The sequence below is a fragment of the Pezoporus occidentalis genome, unplaced genomic scaffold (assembly GCF_034315485.1).
Source record: "Pezoporus occidentalis ecotype Australia unplaced genomic scaffold, CSIRO_AGI_Poc_V1 ctg31, whole genome shotgun sequence".
NCBI classification, from domain to species: Eukaryota; Metazoa; Chordata; class Aves; order Psittaciformes; family Psittacidae; genus Pezoporus; species Pezoporus occidentalis.
Genome location: NW_026915052.1, coordinates 2,380,532 through 2,405,332, shown reverse-complemented (window position 1 = coordinate 2,405,332; position 24,801 = coordinate 2,380,532). Strand labels below are relative to the sequence as shown.

The window sequence follows — 24,801 nt, the reverse complement described above, 5'->3', positions numbered from 1 at the left end:
CAAGCTGTTAAGTATTCATAGTGTCTTCTAGTAACTATTTTCTTCAGAGTGCATATGATTCAAAATAGACTGGCACATGGAAAAGCAAATGAAGCCAATTAATATCTATCACTGATTTATAATCAACCACTATTAGCAGACATACTAAAAAGCACACATACTTTGCTAACCATCTTGTTTCTAGATTTGGATACTAAGTTCCCAGTAAAGAAGGATACCTTATGTCCTTCATATCTTTTCTTCTTGTTGATTCGGTAAGGTCGCTGCGCAGAAAACAAAGCCATGTAGTTCCCATTTGTCTGAGCAACAAACACAGACTCTTTTGGGTGCAGAGTCAGACTCGGGCAAGTGTAACGCTCCTGAAAATAATTTTAAAGAAAGTTTTGTATGAAACAAAAGATTTGTTGAAATGATTCAGGTTATCTTATCACATTTTGGAAGACCATAAAAGGTAAGGTATACATAAGTCATAACCACAGCATACATTATAGAAAAGATATTTAACTCATTACAATCCACTGAAAGTCTTACACCAAGACAAATTTTAAATGAAATATCTACCCTGGTTTCATAGATGTTGACCAAAATCTCTCTCTGAACCATAATTACACTGCAGAACAGCTGCAGAAAGGTAACTCCAACTTGATGGTACTGAATAGCCTACTAAGTCAGAAGTTCTTTATGACAGTGATTTGCCATGTAAGCTATTGCTGGCTGTAAATTCATAAATATCTTCAAAAAATTAGTAACACTTGGCTTTAGTCTAGTGTTCCAATTTAAGACTGAATTAAGATTACTTTTGAAAGACTGCATAGCGACTGCACTAGAAATCAACTACTCTCACAGTGTTTTCACCAGGTCCAAAACCTCTGCTAGTTTCAGCCTAACTTAAAGGCACAGTGCTGAATTTTGGTGCCATGAATACAAACTAAAAGAGCGTTGGCTGTAGGATGTATCTGCATGTGATGTCATTAGGCAGACAGTGACCACTGGAACTCACAGGCTATGTGGCAGAACAGGAAGAACATCAGACTAGTTTTATCGTGTGGCTTGGAAGTGATGAACTGGGAAGGAAGTTCTGGGTACTGTAAGGTACTGGGAACAGAAATCAAAACTGGATTAGGCAGTGTGCCTGGCTGGGAGTATGCTCCATGGCACAGCACTGCATGCTTGTGGGGGGAAACTGGGTCTAACAGTAAGGGATCAGAAAGCACAATGTAATCTACAGGAGCGATGTGCTGTTATGCTGGTATTCTGGAGCTTGCTCCTATTCCAGTGCAGTCTGGATCAGTCCATGAGAGATGGCAGGGCTGTGTTTCCACCCCAGGGCTTTCAGTTCCAAGTGTACTGGACACCCCTCCAAGTTAAAGCGAACTGTGGCCTGCACTCTGCTGCCAAAGGGATTGAGAAAGATGCATTGGCAATATCAATCGTGGCATACCACTTGGCTGCCTTTGACTCTAGTTCATACTGAAGTTCTAGCATGTCCGGTACGGCAGCACTCAATGGTGGTGTGACTTCATTCAGGCCACGATAGTCTACTGTTAGTCTCCACTCTCCGTTAAACTTTTGCACTGGCCATATGGGGCTATTAAAGGGCGAGTGGGTCCTGCTGATCACTCCCTGACTCTCCAGTCTACGGATCAGCTGATGGATGGGGATCAGCGAGTCCTGGTTGGTGCAATATTGCTGCTGGTGCACTGTTGCGGTCGTAATTGGCACTTGGTGTTCTTCAACCTTCAGCAACCCCACAAACAGAAAGATCCTCTGAGAGACGAGGCAAGGTGGACAGCTGCTCAATTACCTCAGTCTCCAAAGCAGCAATACCAAAAGCCCACCGGTACCCTTTTGGGTCTTTGAAGTACCCTCTCTTGAGGTAGTCAATGCCGAGGATGCATGGAACCTCTGGACCAGTCACAATAGGGTGCTTTTGCCACTTCCTCCCAGTCAAGCCGATTTCAGCCTCCAGCACAGTCAACTCTTGGGATCCTCCTGTCACTCCAGAAATATAGATGGGTTCCACCCCTTGACAGCTTGATGGCATCAGGGTACACTGTGCACCGGTATCTACTAGAGCCTTATACTTCTGTAGGACTGATGTGCCAGGCCACCTGATCCACGCAGTCCAGTAAATCCAATTGTCCCCTACCTCCACCTGGCTGGAGGCAGGGCCCCTCTAATAGTCATCACAATATTGGTCACTTACGTCTGGTAGACAGAGATTAGTCTTCTTTATTATAGGAGCTGGAGTAAAAGCAGTTCTTCCACTCCATCTGCGAAACTGCTCACCAAAGACTGAAGCCTCAGCTTTCATGGGATGATCATCCTTGACCTTTGTTCTTCTCTTCAATTCACGCACCCATTCCTCCAGAGCTGAAGTAGGTTTTCCATCCCACTTCCTCATGTATTCTCCGTGATCCCGCAGGTAAAACCATAGGGTGGCCCATGGTATACACCTTCTATATCTTCTCTCTTGAGCAGTAGGGCACCTCTTGTTAATAGCTGAGATGTGTGTCGGTATACGTGAGGAGCTGGATAGATCAGATAGATCGTCTCTCAATTGTCTGAACTCCTGGGACAGTTTTTCCACAGCTGAAATGATGGTAGGGGTGAGATTGTCTTTGAACTCTCAAAGTTTATGAACCATTTCATCCACTGTTAGTGGTACTGTGTCATTCCAGGTTACTGTTGCCAATGAATGTGCATATGATGATGGTGCACTTCGTGTAAGTTTCCACCACATGGGTTGTGTACATTCGACTTCATCTGGATCTATGGGTGCATCCCTGGCATTACCTTTTGACAGATCATCTCTACAATGGCTGATTCCCTCAGAGACTGGATGCCTCTCTCTAGAGTAGTCCACTTGGCCAAACGACTTATAACATCATCTTTGTATGGAAACCTTTTTTTCACAGCTGCCAAGAGCCGTCTCCAAAGGCTGAGGGATTGTTTCTCTCTTGCAATTGCTTTGTCAATTCCCCCTTCCCTAGCAAGTGATCCCAGCTGCTTAGCTTCCCTACCTTCTAATTCATGACCATCAGCCCTATTGTCCCAGCATCAGAGCAACCAGGTGATGATGTGCTCCCTTGGTTGATGGGTAAAATCTTTTCGTATATTCCGTCTCTCGGTTGAGGTCCGGGATTGAGAAGTCACCTCTTCTTCCTCTGATTCATGTGATGATGACTCCTGATCAGATGCTGTCCTGGGTAGTAAGTGCACTGGCATTGCTTCTTCATCTTTCTTGTCTCTTTTTTGCTTTTCCCCTTGCATACAGGGGCAACCGATATTGGCAAAAATTGGTCCTCTGGTTTAGCTGCAGTGATTATCACTGTGATTGGAGCGGCTGCAGTATCTGTTGTCAGGGTTTGGGTAGCTGCTGTACTTGTCACTGGGGTTAGTGTAGTTGCTGTGCTTGGAGCTGGAGTAGCTGCACTGTCTGTTGTGGTCAGAGTTTGTGTAGCCGCTGTACTCGTCACTGGGGTTGGTGTAGTTGCTGTATTTGGAGTTGGTGTAGTTGCTGTATTTGGAGTTGGTGTAGTTGCTGTATTTGGAGTTGGTGTAGTTGCTGTATTTGGAGTTGGTGTAGTTGCTGTATTTGGAGTTAGAGTAGCTGCATTGTTGATTTCTTTGCCATCAGATCCAGAGACATTTTTTTTTCCCTCTGAAGGTGCTAGATGGTTTTGAACAGGGCTCTGTAAGCATAGGTCAAGCCCCAGCACGTTGCCATGATTTGTCCCTCTCTGGTATGACCAGGATGACAACACACCTCATTTAAGTGTTTTACTAATTTTTCTGGATTTTGTACTTGTTCAGTGGTGAAGTTCCAAAGCACTGGAGGGGTCCACTGGCCTCATACTTGCCCATACTATCCCACATACGCTGCCACTCATGACTGTCCAGCCTCAGGGAAATTCTCTTGGTCCTCCTATATCATGGTCTAACCCCAGACAAGGCCCAAACCCAACTCTGCTTAACTTTTGAGATCAGATGAAATGGTCGTGGATAAAAAACACTCTGTATGTGTGCTAATATGGTGATCCCCGTAACAATCAGCAGGCAGGTCTCAAGGGTACCCAAAGGCCATTCAAAACCTTCAGAATTCTCAAATGATGTTATAAATGGTCTGGTAGGGGGGCTGGGAAGGTAAGGGAATGTCTCCTTCACAGGTTGACCACCCGAGGAGGGGAAAAAAAGATGTGTAATTGCTAAACACTTCTATCATATACCTCCCAAAGTATAGAGGTGGTGACCACACTCAGAAAGCAAGCCAGGTCAGTTTCACGATCAATGAATCTATTGTATTAGAAATCATTACCATAAAGTACAATGAAACAAGAACCGTAGCCCAAGGTCCCCAGCTGATGAACAGTAACACAGCAAATACCGGCTGTAAGTAAGGTACGACATGCTGAAACTCCAAGGTCAAGAGCAACAACTTTGAGAGCCAATAAATCAGCATTGTGAGGAGTGACTATTAATCCAAAACAATGAATGCTTATCACAGATATGTTTAGACACACTCTGGTCAGATCTGTCGTTATCTCAACCCTGCGTGCCCCACGTCGGGTGCCACAAAAAACTGCCGTGGTTTAAGCCCAGCCAGTAACTCAGAACGACGCAGCTGCTATCTCACTCCCCCTCCCCCTTCCTCCCCCCCCACTCCCGGAGGGATGGGGAGGAGAGTCGAAAGAACGTAACTCCCACAGGCTGGGATAAGAGCAGTCTGGTAACTAAGATATAACACAAACTACTGCTGCTGCCACCAATAATAATAATGATAAGGTAAATAACAAGGGAAGAGAATACAACCGCTCACCACCTGCCGACTGATACCCAGCCTGACCCAAGCAGTGATCTCACCCTTCTGGGTAACTGCCCCCAGTTTATATAGTGGGCATGACATGCTGTGGTATGGAATACCTCTTTGGCTAGCTTGGGTCAGGCGCCCCGTCTCTGCTTCTTCCCGGCTTCCCCTCCTCCCTGACAGAGCATGAGACTCAGAAAGTCCTTGGTCAGAGTAAACATTACTGAGCAGCAACTAAAAACATCGGTGTTATCAGTGCTGTTCCCAGGCTGAAAGTCAAAATCACAGCACTGCACCAGCCACTAAGAAGGAGAAAAATGACTGCTACTGCTGAACCCGGGACATGTGCATACTATAGTAATGGGCTATTTTAGAGCTCTTAACTACTCATTTGTTAAAGCAGACAAGCAATACATCAAGTTCTTTTGGGGTCTAATCTGCCTGAAGAGCGCAGGGGTTCTCTCCCACATTGAAAGGTTCAAAGGCGAAATTCAGAAAAGTGAAGAAGAGTTTCCAAAATCACCTTGCTTATTCACAGTGCAGAAAAGGGGAGAAAAAGTCTGTTTCAGAGCCGCTGTAGTAGTGAGAAGGTAGGCTATGGGGGGTTGTTAGTTGGTTTGTTTGACAGGGGATAAAGAGAAGAAAAATTATTTGGTTGGTTTTACTTCTTAATACTGAACCTGACTGATCTGTAATTCATATGTTCACAGCTTTTTTGCTTTTCCCTTATTGTCTATCCAAGATGTTGATAGATCCAATATTGGATGAAGACATAACTGTGGAAATTAAACATGAAACAATCAGACTAGATCACCAACTTCATGTTCTTGTCAGCAGATAATTTCAGCCAAAAGCATCTGTATATAATCCAATCATCTTACATAGAATATTAGACATGGGTTTCAAAAAAGACCCAGCGAGTTAGAATTATCTGTTAGCTTCCTTAGTAATCTCCTTTGAAGCTGTCAGGCTTTTCAGAAAATTTAGTCCATTATCTTGCCTGGATAGATTACGGAGAGAAATACTGCACCTGCACTGTTAAAGGTAAATTTTGCCCCTGTGATTGTGCCGTACTAGGTATCTATAGGCACGTATCAGGTTGCTATTACTATGCAAATATTAAATTTGTCAATAGCCCTCATTGTAGCTGATGAAAAATGTATGAAAAAGTGTGGGAAAAGAAAGCAACTACTGCCATGCATCACTGGCAAGCTAGACACTGCAGTGTCCTTGCCTAATTATAGCTGAGTTGTCAGTGAATGAGCACCAAAATGTAAACATTTTTAACACAAAGAGACCTAACAGTGTTCAAGGTCATTTTTTCAGAATAAGTAAGTGCTTTTAATATACATTATATATATATACAGAACTAAAGAAAGCCCTCAACTTACAGTAAGAGCATTTTATACATCACATAATCTTTCAGAAAATCAAGGTTTTTTTACAACACTGACAAGCATGAAATACTAAATCCCAAACAATACCAGTTGTTAATCTTACATGGAAAATCTGATTGGAGATTTTTGCAGCACTGTGGAAGTCCCATGCAATAATGGTACGATCAGCTGAGTCACGGCTTACTGCATCTGTGCTTGTAAGAAATTCTTTTCCTTCTGGGAGAAAGAGCATGTCCAATGTCTGTTGAATGGCAGCTTTGTACACTCTTAACACCTAGTGGAAAAAAAAGTTTGTTATTTTTGACAGATTAGAAGAACCAATTACTTAAATTTTCTCTTTGTATTAATAACCAACATATTCTCTTTGTATTAATAAACAACAAATGTAAAATGTGAAAAAGCACCTAATTTTTAACTGGTAGAAGAAAAAATACCCCATTGGCTTAACTGTTAAGTTTGCTCAAAACCAAAAGAGAAGAGTCCCAGAGATGGAAAAGTGGAACCACTGAGAACTACAAGAGCATTGCCTGTGTGCGCAGAGGTACAGCTAGAAAAGCAAAAGCTCAGCTTGAACTGAAATTAGGTACATAATTAAAATTGGGTAACTAATTGAAATATTTTCCCACTCTTGAACACGAGAGGTGAATTAGTTACCAGCAATGCTGAAAGGCAGAGGTTCTCAATGCTTTCTTCACCTCTGTCTTTATCAGCAGTTGGGCCACAGGCCTTGGGAACAAAAATCCAGCCTGATGAAAACACAGGCCCACCGTCAGTGGAAAAAAAAAAAAAAAAGATTTGGTATGTCAACTATTACAGGAGCTTGACCCCTACAAATCAGTGGGCCCTGACGTTATCCACCCAAGGGTAAGAGCCAGCTGACACCATTGCAAGGATGCTCTCCATAATCTTTGAGATTGGGGGACATTCTAGAAAACTGGAAGAAGGCAAATGTCAGTTCACACCAAAGTGGGTTAGATCCATACAGAAATGGGTCCTCAGCCACTAGATGCTGAATCTTTTAACAGCCTGTGAATTGGATCTTAAAATGTAACAGAGATTTTGAAATATTCTAAAGAATATATGAACTATTTAAATTTCCTTTCTTTCCACCTTTCTTCATGAAATTCTGCATCTGTGTTGTCTACTTTGAATTTTGCAAATCAATATTTCTGCTTTCTTTTGCTCTTATTTGCCTCCAGTAGAGAGCAACTTCAAGGCAAATGGCCAGATCAAAAGAATCCATCTCTCTGAATATGGTGATCCTTGAAACTAGGACACTGGAAGACTCTTACTTAATATCTAAATATGTATCTCTCTCACCAAGACAGCCAAAAAGTAGCTGCCTGCATTTCCAACAGGGTGTTCAGAGGTTAGTCCTTCTAATGTCACTAGAAAAAAAAACAGAGCAGGCAGAGCACTTGAAGTATTATACTGAAACAGTCCCCAGCTTTGTGAAGCATTTCAGTGCCTACTTCATATCCCTAGCAACATGGGACTACTGATTCCAGGGCCCAGAACTTTTACAGATACCATAAGCACATGCATTTTTTTATAAAAATAATTTTCAGGTGTCACAGTGAAATATCCTGGATTATACCTCTGCTTTACACTTTAACCAGTAAAAGAAAAATAGTTTCAAATATCAAACACAAGAACTTCCTGCTTTCCTTCCTCCAGCTCAAAAGTCTGCAACTACTTGGAAATGTTCAGATCTAGCAGATCCTGCTTTACAGTAGCAATATACTAGATCATCTCCTTAGGTCCCTTGCATTTCTGCTTCCCGTGATCTTGGCATGTAGAAGGACAGCAGCAACAGCTGCTCCGACTGCTTTTCATAGGCTCTGTGAAATGTATGCTTTAGAAAGACAATGTCTGCATTCACTGAAGAACCTCACTCATGCAAGCACACTATACACCCTGTAAATTCATCAACAAGATCTGAACCCGCAGACTCAAAAACCTGGCATGCTTTTCAGCAATCTGCCTGCATTTTTAAGATAATGAATATACAAATGTGTTACTTGCTCTCATCAGATTTTTCAGCCCACGAATCCGCATGATATACAAAGCAATTAGACTTTGCAAAGCCAACAGTTATATTTGCCTCCACTTTTCTTTATGGAGAAATCATCATGCTATTTCCTCAAAGACTTATAAAAGGAAGTCCATAGTTCATTAGTAAAGTAGAATATGAAGGTATTCTCTAGGAGCAAAAATAAAAATAATAATAAAAAATAAATAAATAAACCCACAAAATACAATAGCTGCCTGGAATGAGAAATGAAAAATCATACAGGAACTGCAGGTGTCCTGAAATAAAGTTTAATTGAGAGGAGGGGGGGTACAAAAGGCTCTACCGCCCCAACAGACTGAAGAGACAGCTACTTAGCAGCAGGCACTTTCACAGATGTGACAAGTCCCAACTGGAGAGTTGGCAAGATCAGTGCAGAGTAGCATATACAAGTAGAAACAGGGACAGGAAAGCAGAAACAAAGGCCAATTGGTGTTGGGAAATGAAGAAGAACCATACAGAGCAATAAATGATAATAAAGTCCCAAACGGTGCTTCATGATAGTAATTGGATAATATTCTCTTATTTTAAAGGTGAAAAACTCAAATGTACTGTTTAGGCCTTCATCTGCAAAAAAAAAAAAAAAAAAAAAACCCTTGTGAAATGTATGTATACACATATCCATACATACACTGCGTTCAGCACTGTTAAGGGGTTTTTAGGCTTGGGACTTAAAATTTTCTGTTTGAAGCAACAGTAATCTCTCAGTAAGGAAAAAGTAAAGGTCATGCAGTAAGTAACATGCACATGCTTTTAATGTTTTGCTGAAATCCTCTTGGGCTCTCACATAAACTGCCACTAATAATCTAAACATTTTCATTGCTAATCATTACATATGTATGGTTGTCTGTTAATAGGACATCTAACCAAATTACCCATGGATGTTAGCTTTGCAACAGGAAGCTCCGTAAAAATAAGTAAAAAAAAAACATTTTTTCTGTAAGCACCTCAGAAAAACAATGCTATTTAATCTTCAAACCACACAGTAAGAGCTGACTCAGAGAACAATAAACTAACATTTTGACAAGCAGCTGGGAACTTGATATACATAGTATTTAAATTCTTCCATAAAGATAGCTTTCAAATTTTGCAACACCCCTGCTCAGAAAAGTACTCATAATTAAACCTGATTTGTTCTACCTTAGACAATTAATTCATGACATGCCTGAGGAACTTGCTTGGGGAAAGCACCAGTTTCCTTACCCTGCTGGCTTTAGTTTGTTAATAATAGCTTTTGCCCTTTTTCTATTTGCAGATTTATCACCAGTAAGCATTGGAAATCCACAGTCCACTTCGTCAATCTAAGCATTTCCTATAAATAAAAGAAATAATTTCAAAAGAAGTCCTAATACTTTCTGGTGTCAACACAATCCAACATAATAATAAAGCTTCTTCACTAAGGCAAGAGCTCATGGCTGCAGGCATTCAACAAGAAAGGTAATTTAAGCAAATTAAGTCAGTTTCAAAGAGATTCTTAGGGTTCTGATGATTTGAAAACCATGCTGTGATACGGAATTCAAGGTATATATTTCAGATGGGTGTTCTATAATCCTTTGCTGCATAAAGTACATGCAATGCCTGGTATTTTTTCTGTCAAGAAAGCCCAAAGCCTCAACACAAGCAGTTCAGAAACTGCTGCTCACCCAAGCTCTGAGCTGCTCACCTGTAATGTATATGCACTGCACTTTCCTAAAAAGTCCCTCAAACTTTAAGCAAGTGGTGAGAAAGAAACGTGCTTTTATAGTCATTGTCCTGAGCATCAGCAGATGAGATCTCAAAACAAATCTGACAGGACTACATGTAATCTGGATGGTCATGGAAAAAAACCTTAATCAGCCAGTGCCATGCCTTCCAACCTATAAAAATGGCCATATTTTTATTTCCACCTCTTGTCCTACCTTTTTAGATTGAGTGCTTTGGTATGAAACTGTCTCTTCCTGCAGGCATGTTGGGTAATTAAAGCAATCGTGGACTGATTTAAGTTTCCTCTGCGAAACAGTAATAGAGCACTACTAGTAATAAAAAGTGCACTTTAAGAGAAAGTTAATTTTGCACAAAATAGAAGCTTTTTTATCTACTGCAGTGCAAGCCATTTGTGTCGATCTATTCTAGAGAGTAAGGTGTTAAGCCAGATGACTACTATATGAACAATGTACTCTTTTTTTAAGTCACTTCAGATTGCTTGAGAAAGCACAGGATTCTTGTGATGCAAAGTGTCAACCATTTATTAGAAAAAAAATATTTTCCCATCAGAATTTTATTTAAAATTATCTCATCTCAAATAGGATAAGTGAAATCTGTATACAGGAAACAGACGAGGAACATCCAAGATGCAGAATGGCTTTTTTATGAGAAGCAATAACCAAGGACTTTACAGTACAGAAATGGACAACCATGGGGAATTTGAAAGTATCAGAAATAAAGTCTGAGTGGCATGGAGAAGGTGACCGATTTCTTCCATGATAAGAATTCAGACTCCAAACTAGCAGATGGCAGATTCAAAACAAGATGCTTCTTCCCACAATACATATTTAAATTGTATTTTCTGCTACAGGATGTTGTAGACATTAAAAAAAAAAAAAGAGGGAGAAAATCAGGAACAACCAGTTCTACAGTTGAAAACTTAAACAGACCATGAAAGACAAAGACAGTATCTGCAGTGCAAGAAGTGCCCACACTCTACATTAGAAAGGTCTGGGTAACCATTGCTGGGAATCGAGATGGAGTTTGCTGTGCTTTCATATTCTTGCTTGTTTAAAAGTATACTGGTAGCTGCTGGGTGTTTAAAGTTTGTCTAGAAACGAGCTGAAACCAGAATGGCTATTCCCCAACAGCTTCTCATTTGAACACTCACACTCCACAAAGAGGCATGTTTTGTCTCTGGCCCATTTCAGTCTCCTCAGGAGCAGCTGCTATGATTGTCTGTCACAGACAGACAGGTCTATGATTATCATCTATGATATCACCATATGAGGTTTCCAAATAAACACAGCAGGACTGCTCATGTATATGATACAGCCACATAAAATGTGTCCTCACACTCAGAAAGGACTCCAGAATGTTCACATTTAAAACCAAATACCATTACACAAGTACAAATATACTCCTCACCAGATTTCTTCAAACTTTTTGTCCATAGATTCAGTCAGGCTTTCTCAACTGTGAGAAGAATATCTTCAGTTTTCTAAAGAACTGAATAAATCATCTTATTTTAATTACATTGCTCTTCCTAATACCATCGGTACATGACAATGTAATGGTTGTTTCTATAGAAACCAGAAGTGCAAGTAATCACCAATTTCTACAACCTTTTTTCATATTTATATGCTATCCAGAGACAAATTCATTAGTGTCATAGTTTAAGTTTCCTAAATGCTACATGCTACGGAAATTGACAGCATCTCATCTGAAAGAAATTGCAATAGAATGTTTCCAAGGAACTAAATGCACTGCACTTGCACTCTCAATTCATTAATTTTTAAACTGTCTTTTAATGACTTTGGCTTCTTTCTTTATAAACTCAAGTACAGACAAATAGCTCAACATAAAGATTTCTTTTTTAAGCATAAAACTATATATGATAGTTGAAATTTTGTAGCTAAATGATATTCAATCCAGAGCAATAAAGCAAGATTGGGAGATAGGGGAGAAGCCCCTGTTTATACTCTGTGTTGGCCTCTGATAATAATAAAAATCCTGCAGTGCATTTCTAGACTAATTTTAAAAGCTCAGACTAACTGCTTCCACCATTTTCTAGTAAATATGTTCTATAGCTTGTAAGACCTGAATTTCAAAAATGGGAATTCTGTGTAAATATTCAAATCTAAATTTTCCTCAAATTTGCCTATCACTCCAACAGACTGACTTTGTATTCATCTTTTTTGAAACCTTGCTTATGTCCTGACAAAATTTTGTTATTAATCTCAAAAGGCTGAATCTTTGCATTCATTTGTACTCTTCCTATTACTAGTAAGTCATGGGCATTTTCTCTGCATGGTATTCTATCCCTTTTTTATTATCATTGATTGTGCTAGTGCAATACTTTCTGTAACAAGTATTTTTTCAGAATTAAAATAATAAATGTTGTCTCCATTTGGAGCCACACCTGAAGCATGTCACCAAATACCTCCCAGTTTCCTTTCTTGAGTTCTCCTCTTTAGCTTTTCTCATTTTACAGTACCTACATTAGTCTCTGCTTCTTCAGCTTCTCTAATTGTTCAAAAAAGTCCAAAATTGTGGAGTAACATCAAGTAAACTTCACACAATCAACCTTCGATTAACTCCCATAATTAAGGTTTTTTTAATAATTTCATTTATTCCCACATTTATAACCAATCCTTCCCTCCAAGTCTGTTCTGTGGCTATGTCAGGTCATACTACTTGGTCTCCACTGGTGGATGCCCTTCCTCTCTTTTCCTTCCTTGTTTAATATAAGGAGTGTATTTGCATTTATGGAGGTCTAAGACCTTCTAATATTATTTAAAGATCAGAGCCACAGCCCTGTCACCTTCCACTTATTCCCTCCCTGAATCATTGCACGGTGCTTCCTCAGGACTTGCCGTTCTGACAGCTACAGCAGATAGCTCTTGCCAGAGCTCCAACAGTGGTTTATGACACAGAACACATGAACTGAATACATCTAACAGCTGAATAAACTATTCCTCTATTTTTAACAGAGTCCAAAAAAAAGTTAGAGATCTCCCTGCCTTTAGAGTTCCTTGCATTTCTGTATGCACATTATAAAGAACTAGTTCCTGAATGCTTACAAAATGTTTTGTCAATCAAAGCAAAATGTAAATAAAAGGTGAAATAAGCAAAACTTTAACTATATGGATACATTTAGAAAATGTACATTAATACATTCAGATGCAAGTTCTTGAGTGTTCTTTGTCCTTTCAACAGAGATAATACTATCCCTGCTTTACACTATGCAAACCTTGCTGGCATGTGTAAATAAATCTTCAACTCAGTTTGACAACTTACACTCATGGTGTAAAGAATGTTAGCTCCTTTGGCTAACTTTAAATTATCAGTAGAGCTGTAGCGTTGTTCTGATATTACATCTGTGTAAGCTTAGCTAAAGGATACAGGTCTCAACCCTATGTTCTCTTTGGTGCTTCGAGAAATATCAAAATTTCAGGTAGAATAAGTGTTTGGAACATATATTGTCTCCTGTCTGAAAAGCTAATATAGTTCAGCCAAAACGGAGAGTAACTGTATAATTCAACTGGTTTGTGCTGAACATCTTAAGAAGTTCTTCCACAGCTCAGAGAAAGGAAATACTTCCAAAATACGTAAGTACTTTAAGGTCTCAGTGTTATCGCACAGTTCTTTTTACAGGGCATTTTACAGGTTTTTTTCTAGGTTCAGCTCCGAGGTCCAAAGATCCCACAGCAGCTGTTCAATATGATTCTCTCTCTATGGTAAACACTGCAGAGATGGTTTTGGTTTTGTTTTTTTTAAACATGGCAGCTCACTTCCAAGCTTTCTGGTCTTTTCATAAAGTCTCTATAAACATTCTCCAAGTGTTTCATAAATGTAATGAATCTGTTATACAGCAATGTAAGATCTCCAGAATAATCCCTTCACCAGAGACAAAACTGGGTTTAACACAAAGGAATACCACTATAATAAATCTCTACATGCTATTCAACTGCCTTTTCTATTCTTTCATTTTTTTTCCCCCTCAGGCCTTGATTACTTGTCTCTCTAAGTTTGAGATGCCTGTGTATCTTACATTTCACTGAGCAGTTAACAAGCTATGCCATCCATTCATTTCTCTGAAGTATGTTGCTTAGCTTTACCTTGAAGATTTTAACTCCCGTATTGTTCTTTCATTCTTTCTCTACCTCAATGCACAATGCTACATTTGAAATCATTTTGCTTGTTTGTTCAACAGAACAGGGATAGCAATAAACATCTTTCAATATTCCTTCTTTTTTTTCTTTTATATGTCTGTCTTTCTGATTAATAGCCTGTGTACATTTCTCAGTGTATTAGTAGCTGAAAGACTGCCCCAAAGCTATCATCATACATTTTCCCTGGGACTCAGAAATCCAGTATTCATACCACATTCAATACATGAATAAATATTAGTAACTTGGTCTACAAACTTATACTCTATAAAATCAAAGAGAAATTTCAGAAGTACTAATTTGGAAAAATACCACTATCAGCTATTCTGTGTCATTTCCCACCAGCAGCCAATGTGGCACACTGGCATAGAACTGCACATTTCAAATACTGCATGTATGTGTAATTGGATAATAAGTTTTGTTGTCATTCATTCCCTCTATGTCCATGATGCTTAATGCTTTGGCCTGAATTTCCACCAAAAATCCCTCATTTCCTGATATGCAATTATTATTTTGCCTCACATAGTTAAGATGTGCAAGTGGATAGTTTGTTAAAACACGTGTATATCCTAAAGAATGACCTCTGAAATAGAATTACCAGTGAATGCTGAAATTGAGTTTTCAATGGGCAATGACTAACAAGACTCAAGCTCTTGATTTAGGGTACTCACTCTATTGACAAAATATGCTGCAAAGCCCAAAAATGCTATCAGGAGTATGATAATGGGAACAAAAAGAATCATTAGTTCATTCATACATCATTCCAAGCTGAATGACAGGTAAACATACTTGAAGGAACCAGCAAAACAGGAAAATCTTGTAATGAATTAGGGTGAAAGCACTTTAAAGTTTGCACCAAAACTGAAACAAAGTGGTAAGAGGCCTCAGACATCTATTTCAGTTAAGACCAAATGCCATTTGTTAGAACAGGACTGGCCAGGACACATCATTCAATCAATATGGCCATAACTGTGTAAGATGAAAAACACATGAGGTGTGCTGGTTTTATCTTGTGAATAAGGATAACAATATAAGCTGAAAGTAGGAATTCCTGAAGAATCCACTGAAATCCTCCAAACTAGCAAGAAACAGAGATATTGATGATATGATAATTCATGCCTAACCGACATACTGTTCCATGACTAAGAGCTTGAAATGTAACATTATTTTGCAGTAATAATGCATACATGATACTTGCCATTCTGCAAGAAGAAGCCATAAACAATCAAATCAGAATTTTATATTTTCCCCACTCAGTTATGACCTTCCACATTCACTCGGTACACACACAGCTCTAATTTTAAAATCAATACAAACACAGGTGTCTAACAATCTACATCTATCACTCAGCTACAGCTACCTTGTATCATGGAAAAAATATCAAAGAACAACAGAAGCTCTCTCCCCCTTTTAGAAAGGTTTCAGAGTAAGACAGTAAACCACATTGCTGCTTTAGACAATCACAGTATATACAAAATTACAGTTTTCAAATGAGCAAACATATCAAACAAACAAAAGAAAAACGGATCAGTATCTGTTACCAGGCTAAACCCAAACTTTCCACTTTCCAAGGTGATTAGAGACTGCGTATTATAAAAATTAATATTCCTTGCGCACTACTTAATTAGCTAGTTTTCCAACTGGTGAAATTCTACATGAATATAATTATTTCCTAATGAACAAAGCAGGCAACAGCTTCTAGAAACTTCTAGAGAGAACCCAGTAAAGGCTCTGTACAAAAGAAAGAGGCTGGGGTTTTTGTTTTACCAAGCCTAAAAGGTTTCCTATTTTACCTGTTAGAATATACATTCATTCACTTATTATTCTCTCAGAAAGAAATTATTTTTCTGTAATATGGTGGGATGTTTCCCTTATCTCTTCATTAGCATCAGTTTACACAAATGGAGTTACAGACAATCTTTTTAAGCACTGGAGTATTCTGCAGGTAGAGAGACCACCACTGTGTGTATTCCTTAGAGATCAACAGCTCTTTAAGGCAGCTTCCAACACTGGAGCTTGAGCATTGCAAAATGAGCTTATGGTTAGTAACAGGATACAAATGCATTATTCTGTTAGCCTCATTTTAGCTGTATACAGCATTCTGGCCACAGAAATGTACTGCTTTTTGAGAAAACACATCGCAAGATGGGATCAAAGAGTGTCACAGCATGCAATGTTGTGACATGTTGCACAACAGCAATACTCACAATGAAAAAGAAAAAACTCATAATGTAACAATCCTGAGCATCATACTGTTACTTTGGCAACAGTATTAGAAGTGGACATGTAATGGCCTATGGAAAGACAAATACACTATTGTACCCATTCAAAAAAAGCACCGTGCCCAGATAAGTAAGCAAGGAGTCAAAAAAAAGAGATTTGGGCAGTAAAGCATAAAGATACCATCAAATTCTGTTTGAATCTCATAAAGACAGCATATTCCCTGATTAGTAGAAAACATGAGGGCTGGTTTAGACTAGATGTACCCTCAAATTAATAAAATGTTAAGTATTTCTGTTACTATTCTACACAGATATAAATAGGTTTTCCTGGTGTCTGTTTGTCCTCTGGAAATGAATCACAAGATGTCGTCACCTAAAGCATTCACTACTGGCTCTGCCTGCATACACACACACAACTTATACGTTATCCCCTGCAACCTAAACAAAGGCGGTCCCAAGCATAACTATTGTTTCTTATAACTGAGCAGTGGTAAAGTACTGAAAGTGCAGTTTTCCTCTGTAATTTTGCTAGACATGTAGTTTACATAAAAGTTACTATATCAGAACACCATCTCAAGCCAGGCTTCTGGTAGTCAGAATTACAGAATATATGAATGGGTGAACTAGTCTACAGTTTATCAGTATGGTTTTGCTCTTTTGCCTTCTGACAAGGCCTTTTACAAAGACCAATACCTCACAAATTGCACACTGCCCCTTATATTTCCATCGTCTACTGTAAGCTTCATTTCAACACACTTGTCTGCTCCTCACTGCAATAATGACTCATGCAAACTATGTTTTACACCTCTCTACACTTGCCTTCTTCTTGTTCCAGCAAACACCTTTCATTGGTGAAGGACGCATTTCCTCTCTACTGTTACTTTTCAGGAACAGTTTCATGGAGAAGACTTTCCAAGACAGTGAAACCACCCTTTATCAATCAGAAAACTCCAGTCTTGTAGCATGGACATGCACACATTTCTGTAAGAGGCACCTTCTGTGAAACAGCAAGCTAAGGTGGTTGGCAATATCTGGCAATCACAGCCTGGGATGCACAGGCTGCTTTGCAGCTTCTGTCCAGGTTAAGAAGAACACGCTGTCTGAGACCTGCTCCTGTCCACAAGGAACTGTTTTGTGAATATATATTTACACAGGCCTGAACTACAATCAGGTCTGCCAGACATATCAGTTGAGCTGAGGCACCACCAGAATTTAAAACCTAAGGAGCTGCTTTAAAAGATGAACACTTTTATTGTCTTCATTGCTTGGAATAAAACATGGCTTGATATCTCATCTTGTACCAAGGGAAAGGACTACTGAAACTCTGACACTTCATAAATGGGGAAAATGACCAAGAACAGCATTTTTCAAGCCATTTTTCTTGGTGACACCATCTGACACACTATCTGTTCCAAGATAAAACCCAAATACCACTGATTGGCAGAGATACTGACAATAGGAGAGAATCAGACTCAGGAGATGACTCAAAACTAACATCTCCACAAGCATTAATGTGTTATTTAGGCCCCTAACTCTGCCTGAGTCAATGCCAATTTTGCATAGTCCTCAGGGACATCATCACAGTCTCTGGTATCAGAATTGCTGGGGTGAGGGGGTCAGGAATAATCTTTTTTGAAATGTAACCTTGAACTGCAAATATCACCTGTGATTGATCACCTGTGAGGGAAGCCTATGGTATAGATCCCATGCAGTTAAATCCTCTTCTCAAACAGCGACAAATCTAAAAGAACATCTGCAGCACAGGAACTAGATTCTTAATTGTACAAGAATACTGTGCCTTCTCAGTACTGCAACTCCCATAATGATTTCAGAGCTCTCCGGTTAGATCCCTCATACATGAAATGTGTCTCCCTACATCTCTCACCTATTATTCCTAGTACATCAAAGGCAAAGTTTGGATAAACAATCTTATCTTTTTCAGATCCCTTCTGTCACCCTCAACAGCAAACAGATGGCTAAGATGAGTAGGAACTACTCGCATAGAAATTCAAAGGAAAACAACTCACTTTACAGTCACTGCTGCTCTTAGAGCTGTTATGTCAGCTTGCCTTATGCTTCCACTGGCAGAGTACAGCACTGGTCTTACCTGAGCTCTGAATGGCAGCTGGAAGCACACTGGTTTTGGTGGTTCACGATGAAGGCACAGGCTATACAGGCCTCTCTGTGACCCTTCATGAATGTAAATATTACTCCAAGCTTCTATACAAAAGATACAGGTAAACACATCCTGACCCACATGCAGCAGCTTGAACAGCAAGTTAGCTGTACGGCTTCCTAGTATACAACTGCTTTTCACAATCCTCAAAATGAGCCTCAAAAAGGCTTCCTAACTGTATGTTAGTCATATTTACATAAACAAACAAAAATATTTTTGTGTACAATGTTCCTCTACATGAACTTTACAAATGTTCATATTAATAAATGGCAACACAATCAATGACAAATGCAAAATATTTCAGAGTAAGATTTCACTGAAAGACCAGTACATCTAGCAGATTAGTAATGCATAGCACATCCAAGCTAGAAAATATTTTAAAAGAGAAACAGAAAAAAAAAAGATTTCCATTACCTTAGAAGTCCTTATATCCCAAGATTTAACTTCTGGGCTGAACCCTCCACAAATGAAAATATTTGAGTCTGTAGGGTGGAACTTCAGTGCGCTGATCCTAAATTCATTTTTGCTGCTAAATATCTGCTTCCCTAGAATAAAGTAAGAAGCAGAGCTTAACATTTGAGCAAAACCAAAAATGAAATACGTTATTCATTTCAACCTGGTTTTAAAAATAGCAATGTTACCAAAAGTGAATATGTTTATGTGAACACATTTCAAGTATCTAGGACCAGTCTTGTATTTCCAGTAAATCAAGAGTAAACTCACTAACTTCTATACATGTGTAACTACTCCTGCTCATGGGCTTCTGCACCACTGACTGCTTCCTACTGAAAGGAGAGAACAAGCAGTTCCCCATACTGAGGAGATCCACCGAGGTCCCAGTTCATTTGACATGCGGGACTAAATCCACAAATCCAATGACTGAATGTTTCCCTAGAGAAGGCATAGTCTTTCTTTCAGAGGGATAAAAATACCTAGAACAAAACATTGTTTTACAGAAATACCATACCCAAATTGCACTACAACTCTTGTGATGTTTACTTATCTTTCTGTGAAGGTAGGAGTGAAACTTCATCTTGAAAGTAGGAAATAATTTGCATACCATCATATGAAGGCAATAGCTGTTCCCATGGATACACTGTTCCCAACGTTTAATTGTGTACACTAATCTCTGCAGGATCCTGTGGTTAGCATCAACTGGAGTGTCGACACTTTCAAAAGCAACAGCATTCAGCTAGGTTAATTTATGCGACTTTTCCACAGTCAACTGCTTCTTTTAATCCTAACAAATTCATGATACTAATGCATTTGCTGAAATACATTTTTTAGAAGAGCAGTCTGCACCATGAAAAGTACATTTACTCAGTTTGCAATTTCAACTGTGCTTTATTTTCTACGTATCACACATAAAGATCTACAGTAAATAAAGTTACTGCTTTAAGCCACAGTGAAGAAGGTACTGCAGATGTAAAAACAAATAAAATTTAAAAAAAAAAAAAATCCTACACATCAAACCCTTAAAATATTGTGGCAAAACTCCCTAAAATATTCATTAATCTATATTTTCAGCAAGTGAGGCTTAAAACAGGCTTTCTTAACTGAAAATACTTTGAGCTAAAGATGCTGGTGATGGATAGATTTACTTATTATTAGATGAATGTTCATTCATATAGAATTTTTTTATGCTTAAGTTGGAGCCAGTTTATTTGATTTCATCATCAGTTCCATCTGCTGAACTCTATTTACAGTCAAGAGGCTAAGACTTGTCAATTTATTTATTTATTCATTTTAGAGAGGAGAGATTTTACTTCATCACACATGTTCTTTGAGCTAGCAGGGTCAGGGAGAATAGACTGCAGGGAGCACAAGGGAGGGGTGAGTGTTGTTCCATGTGAACACTGTTTTTTTGTAGGGGTTTTCTGTTCTTTTTATAAAGATTATCTACTAATTACCCATGCAAGATCTAAATGGTCTCTCTGTCACTACTGAGTGAAAGACTTAATTTAGTCCTTAAATACCTTCCCCCAAAAGAGAAAAAAGTCATAAGGGCAGCAGAGTTTCTCTTTACAAGAAATATGCAACAGTGACCATCTCTCACCATGGGAGCTTTCAGGACCCCAAAAGCTACAGAATCAGAGAAAAAAACCAAACAAACAAAAAAGAAAAACCAAAAAAAAACCAAAACAATAAAATTCCACAGGGAAGGAAGAAAATATTAAAATCATTAGTTATAGGAGCAAAAAGATATTGCTCTCAAGTACACCACTACCAGGCATCGTTTGCAAGCTTTAGAAAAGTTATATACACATGCTTCTTCCTCTCATCCTCAACACTTGAGAAAATACTGGATTTCCCTGTGGAGACACCCTAGCCAGTTTAATAGCTCTTTGCTCCTAAAGGAACTTGGTTCCTAGTAGTATCTAGTTTAATAAACAATCCATGAGTATAGTCACCAAGTTTTAAATGGCACTGCAGCCAGAAATTAACAAAAATACAGCTTACCTGTACTAATCCTGTCTAACAGTTTCATACAGCTTACTTGTACTAATCCTGTCAAACAGCTTTATAAAGGCTGCATCAAGCAGTTAATACTCTCCATAAAATACGTCATCCACACAGCATTAGACAAATTAGTGATTCAGCAGAACTCATCATCTAACCTTGCAACAAACATTAATTGTTTAACTACCTTTACTAAATAGGTTTTCACCTCCACAATACTTCTGAAAACTGCTTTTTCTATAATACGCACATATTTCTTTCCACTGTACTTTCTAGCCTAAGATATGAGAAAGTCAGGTAAGACAAAATCAAAAAAAGATGTGTACTAAATTCAAGACGCATTTCATCTAATAACTACAAGATCTGTTACCTTTTCCAAAGAAAGATTGATTTAAGATCATTTGTTTGTTATTAATTAGTCCATCTTTCAATCTCTTCCCCAGCTACTTCCAATTATTTGCTCAATATTTATTCCAGAAACAAAAATTCTCTATTTCCCTCTTCTCTCTCCTCTGTTTTTAAAAGAAGTGGGTACTAGTTTTGCCCTTGTCTTCTAGAGGCTGTTATTTATCCAAAAGATTGCATTGACAGCACACTGTAATGATCTCACTACTATGAGTTCTATTTTATAGTCTAATAATAAATAAAATTCATGCAAACAACCATGCAAACAAGAGTATTTTATTCATCTCTATATGCTCTAACCTGCTACTTTATCCTATTTAAGCTGTTACCTTACTGTTTGATGCAGATATTACCCATGCTAGCTTTTTAACTGGTCTGAGGAGCAATCACAATACATTAATCTTAAAAGCCCAGGCTCTCCAATTAGTACTTTGAAGTAAAACTTTCTTTCTCATTCTCTCACCCCCCAAAAGTGAAATTCAATTGAGCATCTCTTTTTGGAAACTCATTATGCTGTGTTCTGAAGAGTTGGTGGTATTAGATGTATATTTGAATTTCATTCTACTGCCACATCACAGAAAATGAGAAAAAGTCTGGAATGTGGAAGAGCAAAGGAATAGCAGCAGGTAACATGCTCAAAAGGGGAGGATCACAACAGTACAGAAAAGAAACTCTCCTATTGACAGAACTTGAATTTATGAATAATAAAAGAATCTAAATCAGACTGCTTATCATGCAAACATGCCTGAGCCCATCTAAATGAACTTTACTAACATTTATATTAATATGTCCCTTGAACCTTTCCATTTTACGTATTAGGACTGCAGAGCTGAAGTACTCAGGCACATTCTCTACACAGTTATGAAATCTCTATCACTGTATATCTTTCTGAACTTCAGAAATTTAGGAAAAATATCCAACTGAGAGACAGAACAGATCACTGCAGAATACGATATGGGGCAAAATAGCTCATGCAATCCAGTGTTTTAAAACAACAAATTCAACTTTTAGTTCTCTTTTGTGAAGACTTTACTTTGTGTGTTTTACTACCATGAGCAGAATTTCCTGCTTTCCAGGCTGCAACTATGCTATGATGGATCTAAGCCACATGGGTTGGGAAATCCAGCTTCAGTGTTTGTTGGAGATCCTGCTTCACCTTCCTGGAAGTCGGTATTTACAGTTAGGTATATTTTTCTCTAAAATGATACAGCTTATTAACATTAAACATACAACTTTTGGGGGCCTTATTCTATATGTTGCGAAAGATGTTCTTTGAGCAGAAGACTCCCTTATCCACAAAAGAATACAACAGGTATAATTCAGCAAGCTTGTATATACCTTTATTGTGCATATATTTATTGCATTTTAGTTCATAAAGGCAGCATAACAAAGATTCAACCAACTCACAGACTGTAGAAAATTATATCTTCTGAAAAATCTATTTGGCTAATAGAGGGAAAATCTATACCCCATATCATTTTCCTGTATAAGAGGTTGTTATTCCAAAAGCAGAGAACAAATATTTCTCTCAATCTTTAAGTTCACAATTTCAGTAACAAGACCTACCTCATCTTTACAGTGTGGTTTTTATTCTTAAAGTGCTTAATTCAATTCTTCATTTATTAAAGGCTCACCAGTAAAATACACAGTATGAAAAAGAAAAAAATCTTTTAAAAGATCTTGAACATATGTTTCTGGCAGCCTACTGTGAAACTGCTCAACTATGAAATCAGATATTCTAAAGGCTATTTAACATGGTGAATTTTTCAGAGAATATCAGCACAGTTACTGAGCACAGGATGCTTCTGTAACTGTGTTTAGTGGTTCTCAGGTTCACACCCCTACCTGCATAATCCAAAATCATTCACTTCCTTACACTATTCTATAGGAAAAGTGAAGCCACATTACAAGGACATGAGAGTAAGCTCACTTAGCAGAATAAGCAGAACTTCCCTGACTGTATGCATTTAAAAAAAAACCAAACAAAACCATGTCAACTGGGCTTTTTCTCTGAAGTGTCATAGAAAACTTTTATGCATATTAAAACAACATACTATCTATTACTGGGAGAGAAGAGGTGGAATAGAATGAAGTCACAGCTCTCCTGAGGTGATGCTTATGTATGAGCACTTGTCCTGGTGAACCGGAATCTCCTATGTGAACAAATACGATTATATTTATTAACAATAATGTTATATCTATAGGACTACCACATTAGAATATAAAAGAAAATACAGAAAAACAAACCTGCACCATGTTTTTGGAGGGTACAAAATATTCCATTAAGAGACTCTCAAAATAATGCAAAAATTTTGTTTTGTTTTCAAAAACCCTGACGGATTTAAGTGACCACATTATATAGAATCTGAACTTTCCTTCAAAACCAACAGCCTAATTTCAGTATCCTGGCCATGGTAATGTGAAAACTTTCAAAATAATGGGAAATTAAATTTCCCATTATAAAACTCTGAGGAAGTTATATTTGAAATCAAGCTCAGTCCATGAACTAAAATATAACTGCAGCATTTGGCAACACAGGAAATGTGCCAGAATGTCTTGGAAAATTCCCTCTGTCATAATATCAAAGAAATGAGAAGTATCTGTAATACGCAAATAGAACCAATCCGGCCAGTGTTCTGCCTATGCTACTGTACCAGTTATTTGTGTCTAATAAAAAAAAATCCACTGATGAATAAAACATATATTCCAAAAATAAAATAGTTATAAATAAATTTTAAAATTAAAATTAACTTCCTAAAGTTGGTAAAGCATCTCCATTACATCTGGACATAATAAAAGCTAAATGTCAAATGTACTTGACCAGGAATTGTTTTAAAAGCTTTTTTTTTTTTTTTCAGTGTTCTGTGAATATAGCACTACCTACTAATCTGTAAATAACAAAGTGTCTGAACTATCACTAGTAGAAATGACTGCAAGTGTGGTCTTAGTAGAGATGAACCAGGGAGTCTAGCTGGTTCAGACTGCTACATTATTATCACATTTGTGAAAAAAATTCAGAAAGTTTTATTTTTATAAAAAATACTTTATATAAAATAGGACAATAAAAAATATTAACAAGTAATCTTTACAGGCAGCTCAGCTGCAGTTTTTGGATCTACTAATATTTGTAAAACTCCACACTGCAGTACTGTACATGCTTCACGTAAATGGCAGCCAAAGAACTACTCAAGCAAATGACACATGAATAACCTTGAGTTCTTTAAGTATTTTATGCGTATTTCAGATCAGACATATGCACTGAATACGTACATCAGTTTTTAAGAAAACTGAATTTTTGTTGTGGAAAAACGGACCACTTGCAGAAAACTGGAGCATCTTAGCTTGACTATCCTGAAGTTAGAAATAGGGATGACCATTTAAGATAATAAATGATGATCTATAAGAAAC

The 24,801-nt window shown here is 38.1% G+C and overlaps 1 protein-coding gene across 3 annotated transcripts in view; it reads right to left on the bottom strand.

The window, feature by feature from the left end:
* The window catches only part of WDR25 (WD repeat domain 25), a 73,960-nt gene that overhangs the window by 12,636 nt on the left and 36,523 nt on the right, over window positions 1-24,801 (bottom strand). For 2 of the 3 annotated variants that reach the window (XM_062627948.1, XM_062627951.1), the window contains 3 exons: window positions 18,943-19,073; window positions 6,308-6,478; window positions 219-359 (listed from right to left, as the gene is read on the bottom strand). In XM_062627948.1, coding sequence (XP_062483932.1) covers window positions 219-359; window positions 6,308-6,478; window positions 18,943-19,073 — 443 coding nt within the window. The remainder of the gene's footprint in view (window positions 1-218; window positions 360-6,307; window positions 6,479-18,942; window positions 19,074-24,801) is intronic. The other variant, XM_062627950.1, reaches the window with a different exon arrangement.